Raw genomic sequence first — 10,004 nt, 5'->3', positions numbered from 1 at the left:
TCCTCCTCTTCTTCCTCCTCCTTCTCTTCCCCCTCCTCTTCCTCCTTCTCCTCTTCCCCCTCCTCTTCCTCCTCCTCCTCTTCCCTCTCCTATTCCTCCTCTTCCCCCTCCTATTCCTCCTCCTCCTCTCCCCCTCCTCTTCCTCCTCCTCCCCTTCCTTCATTCTTCTTCTTCCCCCCTGCCATATATGCAGAAGGAAAGAAGGGTTTTTCTTAACAGTGGTTATCTTACACCTCAATAGTAGGACATACCTTTTTGTGCCAATTTATGCCCATTTGTGAGCTGAACTGACCTGTGGAATTGAGTTTAAAGTTCCCCTATTGCCAGCCTTATGTCTTAATTGAATTAGTCTTCAGGAAAGCTGAAAAGAGTTTTCAGAAGTATAACTAGGCCGGGCGCGGTGGCTCACGCCTGTAATCCCAGCACTTTGGAAGGCCAAGGTGGGTGGTTCACGAGGTCAAGAGATCGAGACCATCCTGGCCAACATGGTGAAACCCCATCTCTACTAAAAATACAAAAAATTAGCTGGGCATGGTAGCGGGCGCCTGTAGTCCCAGCTACTCAGGAGGCTGAGGCAGGAGAATCACTTGAACCCAGGAGGCGGAGGTTGCAATGAGCCAAGATTGAGCCACTGCACTCCAGCCTGATGACAGAGCGAGACTCCATCTAAAAAAAAAAAGAATAACTATGGAGAACTTTTTTCCCTAGTAACAATGCGTCAGTTTGACCATCCTCATATTGTGAAGCTGATTGGAGTCATCACAGAGAATCCTGTCTGGATAATCATGGAGCTCTGCACACTTGGAGAGGTACTGTGATCCCCAAACCTTACCTTCTGGACTCAGTGTTTGATATCTTTTGCTTAAGAAAGGGAAATATAAACAGTTTATATCTTGGATTTTCAGGAGAGTTCTGATTTAGGATGTGTCTCGTGTGCGTGTGAAGAGACCACCAAATAGGCTTTGTGTGAGCAATAAGGCTGTTTATTTCACCTGGGTGCAGGCGGGCTGAGTCCAAAAAGAGAGTCAGCAAAGGGTGGTGGGATTATCATTAGTTCTTACAGGTTTTGGGATAGGTGGTGGAGTTAAGAGCAATGTTTTGGGGACCGGGGGTGGATCTCACAAAGTATATTCTCAAGGGTGGGGAGAATTACAAAGAACCTTCTTAAGGGTAGGGGAGATTTTAAAGAACCTTCTTAAGGGTGGAGGAGATTACAAAGTACATTGATCAGTTAGGATGAGGCAGAAACGAATCACAATGGTGGAATGTCATCAGTTAAGGTTATTTTCACTTCTTTTGTGGATCTTCAGTTGTTTCAGGCCATCTGGATATATATGTGCAGGTCACTGGGGATATGATGGCTTAGCTTGGGCTCAGAGGCCTGACATTCCTGTTTTCATATATTAATAAGAAAATAGAACAGTGGTAAAGTGTTGGGGCGGCGAAAATTTTTGGGGGTGGTATGGAGAGATAATGGGCGATGTTTCTCAGGGCTGCTTCGAGTGGAATTAGGGGCAGCGTGGGAACCTACAGTGGGAGAGATTCAACTGAAGAAAGATTTTGGGGTAAGGGGTGACATTGTGGGGTTGTTAGAAGGAGCGTTTGTCGTGTAGAATTATTGGTGATGGCCTCGATGTGGTTTTGTATGAATTGAGAAACTAAACAAAAGACACAAGGTCCGAATAAAAGAAGGAGAAAAATAGGTATTAAAGGACTAAGAATTGGGCGCACCCAGGACATCCAATTAGAGAGTGTCCAAGGGAGTTCAACGTTATTGTTTACTTGATTGGCGAGTTTTTGGGCTCTATCCTTGAGTTTTTTTATGTTGTCATATGCAAGGCCAAATTGATTTAGGTAAAAATAACACTCTTCATTTAAAAATATACAAAGTCCTCCTTTTTCAGCAGTGAGTAAATCAAGGCCTCATCGGTTCTGGAGGACAACTGCAGCTAAAGAGTCAACCTGGGCTTGAAGAACAGACAAAGTTTGTGAGATATCTGTAACGCTATCAGAGAAGTCATTAGAGAGGCTGTGGAATGTTGTGGTAGCGGTTGTGATGCCTGCTATTCCAGTTCCGAGTGCAATAGTGGAGGCAGAAAGTCCTAGACCCACAAGTAAAGGGATTAGTGGGATGACTCTTTTTTGTTGTGTTGATATCACGAGGGGAACAGGCAGTTGTTCGTTCCCATCTGCAAACTGGATTTTGGTGGTAAGGAAGACTAAAGTACATGTGCCCATCCAGTTGGCAGGTAGGCACATGTAGGTGGAAGAGCCACATAAAGAGAAGAGACCTTGTGCCAGGCAGAACTGGAAATGTAAAGTGAAAAGGTGAGAGGGTGTCCTGACAGAGGAGTCCTGCACCCCAAATCCTAGAGCTCCAGCAAGGGCAGCAGCTGTTAGAGGTTGTAATGGGGACTGATGGTGCAACTGCATAGAGGGAAGGGTTCGGTTTTCATGGTGTATGAGAAAGCTCATAGTGTCTACAAGTAACCTTTCACTGCCATTCATGGGGCTGGGTATAAGCAAGCAAGAGGAGGGGCTAGGAGGAGATTCAGACAAGCTGGGGGAGGGTAACCAAGGATGGAGTGAGATGCAGGGTAAGTGTCTTCCTAAACAATAGTGACTGCCAGTGTTTTTGAGTTTGTCAGTAATGATAGAAGGCTTATCTGTAATGCGAAGTTGGAATGCTCCCATCTGTTTGGTAATGTGTGTGGCTGGGTTCTGGAGATAAAAAGGAACATTTGGACAGTGGAAGGTTGCCTAAAGGGATTCCAGGAGGCTGTTGTCGGGAGATGCATAAAGGAGCGGCAACGGGGATAGTTGTTTGTGTGGTTAGGGGTCCAAATATGGGGGGCGTGGAATTGACATAAGGAGAAAGGTGCCATAGGTAGATGCAGAGAAGTGTGGCAGCTTGTTGGTATGAAATGTCTGGGGAGTTCTTACCAAAACTGTCTAGAAAGTAAAGAAGTTCCTCAGGCGGGTAAAGATGAGGACTTTTAAAGGAGGTTCTGAGGTGCAGGGAGACGGGAGAGGTAGCCCAGTCAGCCTGTAGAGTGGGGATGACTGTAAAAACAGGAAGAAAGGGAAACGCATAGCCAACAATTCTTTGCTAGAGAAGGATTGGAGGCAGTGAGGAGAGTGGGTGAGATTAATAGTATGTTGGAGGTAACTAGGGAGAGGTAGAGTGTGGCATAAGAATAGGAATGAGAATAAGAGTGAGTATAAAAGTAAAGAATAGAACTTCATCAGGGTGGGAGTATTGGAGGGTCCCTTGCCACTGAAGATCTTCTTTCTGTCCACTTCAAGAGAGACTTAAGGGTGGTGATTTGAGGTAAAACTAGGAGCCACTAAATACCAAGAGCCTGAGAAACTGAGGTGGGAAGGCCAAACCGAGGAATTATGTCTGTCAGAAGGGAGGAAATGACCTCAGTGGCCTTCTCAGACCCTGTGGGAAAGGCCTCTACCTATCCAGTGAAAGTGTCTACCCAGACCAAGAGGTATTTTAGTTTCCTGACTCAGGGCATGTGAGTAAAGTCAATTTGCCAGTCCTGGGCAGGGGCAAATCCCCAAGCTTGGTGTGTAGGAAAGGGAGGGGGCATGAAAAATCCCTGAGGGGTGGTAGTAGAATAGCAGATGGAACACTGAGAAGTGATTTCCTTGAGGATAAGTTTCCACGATTGCAAGGAAATGAGAGGTGCTAAGAGATGGGCTAGCGGCTTATAACCTACATGGAAGAGGTTATGAAATGACAACAGAATAGAATGGGCCTGTGAGGCTGGAAAGAGGTATTTTCCTTGATCCAAGAACCATTTGCCTTGTGTGGGATGAGATTGATAGGTGGAAGTTTCAGTGGTGGAGTAGGTGGGAGTGACCAGATGAGGAGAAAAACGGCTGTGAGGGATAGGAGTTGGAATGCAGCTGCTTTTTTAGCTACCTTATCAGCATAAGCGTTGCCCTGAGCGATGGGATCTGATGCCTTTTGATGACCCTTGCAGTGTAAGACTCCAGCTTCCTTTGGAAGTAAAGCGGCCTTGAGAAGAGTTTTTATTAAAGAGGCATTAATGATGGAGGACCCTTGTGTAGTGAGGAAACCTCTTTCAGCCCATATAACAGCATGGTGGTGCAGGATATGGAGGACACATTTAGAGTCAGTATAAATATTGACGTGTAATTCCTTTGCAAGAGTGAGGGCTCAAGTTAAGACAATGAGTTCAGCTTGCTGAGAGGTAGTGGAGCGGGGCTGAGAGGTAGTGGAGTGGGGCAAAGAGGTAATTTCAATGATAGATGTGGAAGATACTATAGCATAGCCTGCCTTTGCTGGTATGTGGCAATTAGGCCTGGTGGAACTGCCATAAATAAACCAAGTGTGATCAGGAAAGGAGGAACAGGAAAGAAGGAAATGGAGTGAATGTCAGGTGGATCAGAGAGATACAGTCGTGGGGGTCAGGTGTGGTATCAGGAATAATGTGGGAGGCTGGATTGAAGTCCGGGCCAGGAACAGTGGTAACTGTGGGAGACTCAACAAAGAGTGAATACAGCTGAAGGAGCTGGAGAGCAGAAAGTATATGTGTCAGGTGGGAGGAAGAAAATAGATTTTGCAGGTTATAAGAACTGTAGAGAGTGAGTTGAGCATAGTTTGTGATTTTGAGGGCCTCTAAAAGTATTAGGGCAGCAGCAGCCACCACACACAGACATGAGGGCTAGGCTAAAACAGTAAGGTCAAGTCGTTTGGACAGAAAGGCTACAGGGCGCGGTCCTGTCTCTTGTGTAAGAACTCTGACCACACAGCCCTGCACTTTGGCTGTGTGTGATGAAAAGGGTTGGGATGAGTTAGGGAGAGCTAGTGTGCGGGCAGCTTCTAGGGCTGTTTTTAAGGAACAGAAAGAGGAGTAGCAAAAGGATTTAGGATCTGTGGGGTCAGCGAGGTTTGGTTTTGTGAGTTTATATAATGATTTTGTTAGGATGGCAAAAGCAGGTATCTAAAGGCGAAAGTATCCTACCGTGCCCAGGAAGGAAAGGAGTTGTTGTTTTGTAGAAGGGGTTGGGGTTTGGGAGATGAGCCGGACACGATCAGCAGGGAGAGCACGTGTATTTTCATGCAGAATTATGTTGAGACAGGTAATGGATGAGGAAGAAATTTGGTCTTGACTGAAGTAATGAGGGCTGTCCTTGAAGCCTTGCGGCAGTACAGCCCAGGTAATTTGCTGAACCTGATGGGTGTCAGGGTCAGTCCAAGTGAAAGCAAAGAGAGGCTGGGATGAAGGAATAGTAAAGAACAGTGCAAGGAATAGTAAAGAAAGCATGTTTGAGATCCAGAACAGAATACTGGGTTGTGGAGCGGTTGTGGAGGGAGGTATTGAGGATAGGAGAGTATATGGTTTTGTCACCACGGGGTGGATAGGCAAGACAATTTTTTTGATAAGGTGCAGATCCTGAACTAACCTGTAAGGCTTGTCTGGTTTTTGGACAGGTAAAATGGGGGAATTATAAGGAAAATTTACAGGCTTTAAAAGGCTGTGCTGTAACAGGCGAGTGATAACAGGCTTTAATCCTTTTAAAGCATGCTGTGGAATGGGATATTGGCATTGAGCGGGGTAAGGGTGATTAGATTTTAATGGGATGGTAAGGGGTACATGATCCATCGCCAAGGAGGGAGTAGAGGCGTCCTATACTTGTGGTTTAAGGTGGGAAGATACAAGGAGAGGATGTGAAGGAGGCTTTGAACTAGGGCAAAAGGCGGCATCGAGGTGTGTCTATAGCCCAGGAATAATAGTCAGGGAAGCAGATAATTTAGTAAAAATGTCTCGACCTAATAAGGGAGCTGGGCAGGTGGGGATAACTAAAAAGGAGTGCATAAAAGAATATTGTCCAAGTTGGCACCAGAGTTGGGGAGTTTTAAGGGGTTTAGAAGCCTGGGCATCAGTATCCACAACAGTTATGGAGGCAAAGGAAACAGACCCTTGAAAAGAGGGTAATGTGGAGTAGGTAGCCTCCGTATTGATTAAGAAGGGGACGGACCTACCTCCCACTGTGAGAGTTATCCGAAGCTTCGTGTCAGTGATGGTCCAGGAGGCTTCTGAGGCTATCAGGAAGCGTCAGTCTTCAGCCACTAAGGCGAGAAGATCTTAGAAGGAGACAGAGCCTTGGGCCAGTTGGACAGTCCAGTCTCCAGTGGGGTCCCGCACAGATGGGACACAGCTTAGGAGGAATCCCGGGCTGCGGGCATTCCTTGGCCCAGAGGCCAGATTTCCAGCACTTGCAAGATCCTGGGGGAGGAAGTCCTGAAGGAACGCCTGACTGCTGTGGCTTAGGCGTTTTGAAGTTTTTGTGTGCTGGAGATATGGCTGGGGTTTCTCTCACAGCAGAGGCAAGTAATTGCAACTTTTCTCTATTATTGTACACCTTGAAGGTGAGGTTAATTAAGTCCTGTTGTGGGGTTTGAGGGCCAGAATTTAAGTTTTGGAGCTTTTTCTAATGTTGGGAGTTCACTGGGTGATAAAATGCATATTGAGAGTAAGGTGGCCTTCTAGCCCATCTGGGTCTAGGGCAGTGAAACGTCTAAGACTTGCTGCTAAACGGGCCATGAACTGGGCTGGGTTCTTTACCTTGGATAGTTTCTTTAAGTTTGTCATAATTAACAGCTTTATAAGCTGCCTTTTGAAGCCCTGCAAGTAGGCAGGAAAACATATAATCTCACCTAGCTATACCTGGGGAATTGGCCTGATAGTTCCATTAGATAGTTCTAATGCCTTCCTGCAAGTCTGGCTTATGAAGTCAGTGGTTATCAGCGTGAGATTTGGCTAGAGAAGAAAACTCTTTCCCATTCATCTGGGGAGAGGGTAGAAGTTAGGATGACATTTAAGTCACTCCAGGTTAAATTGTAGGACAGAGTTAGATATTGGATTTCCTGTATATATTTAGTGGGGTCTGATGAGAAAGAGCCTAAACGCTGGCTGATTAGGGAAAGGTCCAATAGAGAGAAAAGCACATGTACCCTAATTGTGCCTTCAGCTCCAGCCACCTCTGTAAGAGGAAATTGTTGGGCAGGTGGGGGAGGGCTAGTCACGGAACGAAACTGTAAGCCAGACCAGGTGTGAGGAGGGGAGGTGATAGAAGGATTATAGGGTGGGAGAGCAGAGGCTGAGGAAGAATTGGGGCCTGGCTTGGCCTGGTGAGGAGCAGCCTGGGGAGGAGGGGAGAGGTCAGATGAGTCTGTAGAAAAGGATTCAAAGGACTCAGAGCTTGGGGTGGAGACTAAAGGAACAGACAGGAGAGAAAGAAAAAAGATTTGGGACAAGTCGCATTAGGAGCAGAGACTAGGGAGGGACCAAAGTGTAAAAGAATGCCTGGACGTCAGGAACCTCAGACCATTTGCCATTTTTTGATAAAAGTTATCCAGGTCTCGTGGGATGGAGAAATCAAAAGTGCCATTTTCTGGCCACTTATAACAATTGTTGAGTTCATACTGGGGCCAAGCGGTGTTGCAGAAGAAAATAAGACACTAGATTTTAGGTCAGGCAAGAGTTGAAAAGGTTTTAAGTTCTTGAGAACACAGGTTAAGGGAGAAGAAGGGGGACTGGAAGGTAGAAGGTTGCCCATAGTGAAGGAGGCAAGTTTAAAGAGAAGGGTAGAGACACGGAGAGAAGGGGTGGGGAGCAGCCCTGGGCTGCAACGTGGGTGAGCAGCCAAAGCAGGGGTCCCCGCAATTGACTTGCCACCAAGGGAATGTGGGTGAATGACCAAGGCAAACGTCCCCACAGAGATCAGACACCAATGGAACGTGAGTGAATAATCAGAGAGGCATCCCCGCAATGATTAAACACCAAGGGAAGGGTGCCTTCTCGAGTTTGTGATCGGCACCGGAGTTTTGGGCCCACAGATAAAATGTGTCATCTTTCTCTCTACCAGAAAATGAAAGGAATTGAAATTAAGAGAAGGGAGAGATTGAAGGGTAGCACCAAGATTGAAAGGAGAAAGAGGTTGAGGGATAGTGAGAGAGGTTGGAGAAGAGAGTAAAAAGAGGCCGCTTTCCCCAATTTAAAATCAGTGAAGTGTTCCTTGGGCTGGTTGGTCAGAGGACCTGAGGTCGTAGGTGGATCTCTTCACGGAGTGAGGGTGAGGACAGGGGACTGGTCTCCCGAAGGAGTCCCGCTGTCCCGGGTTTCGGCACCAAATGTCTCACATGTACGTGTGAAGAGACCACCAAACAGGCTTTGTGTGAGCAACAAGGCTGTTTATTTCACCTGGGTGCAGGCGAGCTGAGTCCAAAAAGAGTCAGCAAAGAGTGGTGGGATTATCATTAGTTCTTACAGGTTTTGGGATAGGTGGTGGAGTTAAGAGCAATGTTTTGGGGACCGGGGGTGGATCTCACAAAGTATATTCTCAAGGGTGGGGAGAATTACAAAGAACCTTCTTAAGGGTAGGGGAGATTTTAAAGAACCTTTTTAAGGGTGGAGGAGATTACAAAGTACATTGATCAGTTAGGGTGGGGCAGAAACAAATCACAATGGTGGAATTTCATCAGTTAAGGTTATTTTCACTTCTTTTGTGGATCTTCAGTTGCTTCAGGCCATCTGGATGTATACGTGCAGGTCACTGGGGATATGATGGCTTAGCTTGGGCTCAGAAGCCTGACAGGATGTATGTCATTAGGTTTTGGTTCCAAGAATGTGGGTATAAATATCTTCATCATTAAATTCCCAAAGCATCCCCTTATGCAGTACTGGCAGCAATATCTTTCCCAGCCAAGTACTTTATCAGGACTGGTAGCAGCAGATGGCCAAATGTTTTTGTTTTATTTTGTTTTCTCTCTGGTGCCATTGCCTAAAAAACTAGCCCATTGATCTGAGGATGAAGCAATCTTAATGGAGTTTGGGTAAATTAATGCTAAATTTAGGTAAATCTAAACATTTCCTTAATCTTTTTGGGAATTCACTTTGTAGCATCTTTTCTTTGAGAGACAAGTTCTCCCTCTGTTGCCCAGGCTGGAGTGTAGTATCATAATCACAGCTCACTGCAGCCTCGACCTCCTGGGCTCAAGCAATCCTCCCCCCTCAACTTCCTGAGTTGCTGGGACTACAGGTGCATGCCACCATGCCTGGCTAATTTTTTAATTATTTATAGAGATGGGGTTTCACTATGTTGCCTAGGCTGGTCTTGAGCTCCTAGGCTCAAGTGATTCTCCTACCTTGGCCTCACAAAGTGTTGGGATTACCTGGCTGGTAATACCTTTTAAACCAACTCGTTTAAATCACCGTTTCTTTTTTCTTTTTTTTCTTTTATTTTGAGACAGAGTCTCGCTCTGTCACCTGGGCTGGAGTGCAATGGCACGATCTTGGCCCATTACAACCTCCGCCTCCCAGGTTCAAGCACTTCTCTTGCCTTAGCCTCCTGAGTATCTGGGACTACAGGCATGTGCCGCCATGCCCAGCTAACTTTTGTATTTTTAGTGGAGACAGGGTTTCACCATGTTGGCCAGGCTGGTCTCGAACCCCTGACCTCCAGTGATCCGCCTGCCTTGGCCTCTGAAAGTGCTGGGATTACAGATGTGAGCCATCGCACCCAGCCGTACTCTTTTAAAAATGATGACATGATTGTATATTTAGAAAACCCCATCGTCTCAGCCCAAAAATCCTTAAGCTGATAAGCAACTTCAGCAAAGTCTCAGAATACAAAATCAATGTGCCAAAATCACAAGCATTCTTATACACCAATAACAGACAGAGAACCAAATCATGAGTGAACTCCCATTCACAATTGCTTCAAATAGAATAAAATACGTAGGAATCCAACTTACAAGGGATGTGAAGGACCTCTTCAAGGAGAACTACAAACCATTGCTCAGCGAAATAAAAGAGGAAACAAACAAACGGAAGAACATTCCATGCTCATGGATAGGAAGAATCAGTATCGTGAAAATGGCCATACTACCCAAGGTAATTTATAGATTCAATGCCATCCCCATTAAGCTACCAATGACTTTCTTCACAGAATTGGAAAAAACT

General features: G+C 46.0%; 1 protein-coding gene across 1 annotated transcript in view; it reads left to right on the top strand.

The window, feature by feature from the left end:
• PTK2 (protein tyrosine kinase 2) overlaps nucleotides 1-10,004 on the top strand; it is a 342,995-nt gene that overhangs the window by 241,811 nt on the left and 91,180 nt on the right. The window contains exon 22 of the mRNA XM_011990150.1: nucleotides 709-809. Coding sequence (XP_011845540.1) covers nucleotides 709-809 — 101 coding nt within the window. The remainder of the gene's footprint in view (nucleotides 1-708; nucleotides 810-10,004) is intronic.

This window comes from Mandrillus leucophaeus, unplaced genomic scaffold (genome assembly GCF_000951045.1).
Source record: "Mandrillus leucophaeus isolate KB7577 unplaced genomic scaffold, Mleu.le_1.0 Scaffold371, whole genome shotgun sequence".
In the NCBI taxonomy this organism is placed as follows: Eukaryota; Metazoa; Chordata; class Mammalia; order Primates; family Cercopithecidae; genus Mandrillus; species Mandrillus leucophaeus.
This window is presented reverse-complemented; position numbering and strand designations above follow the sequence as displayed.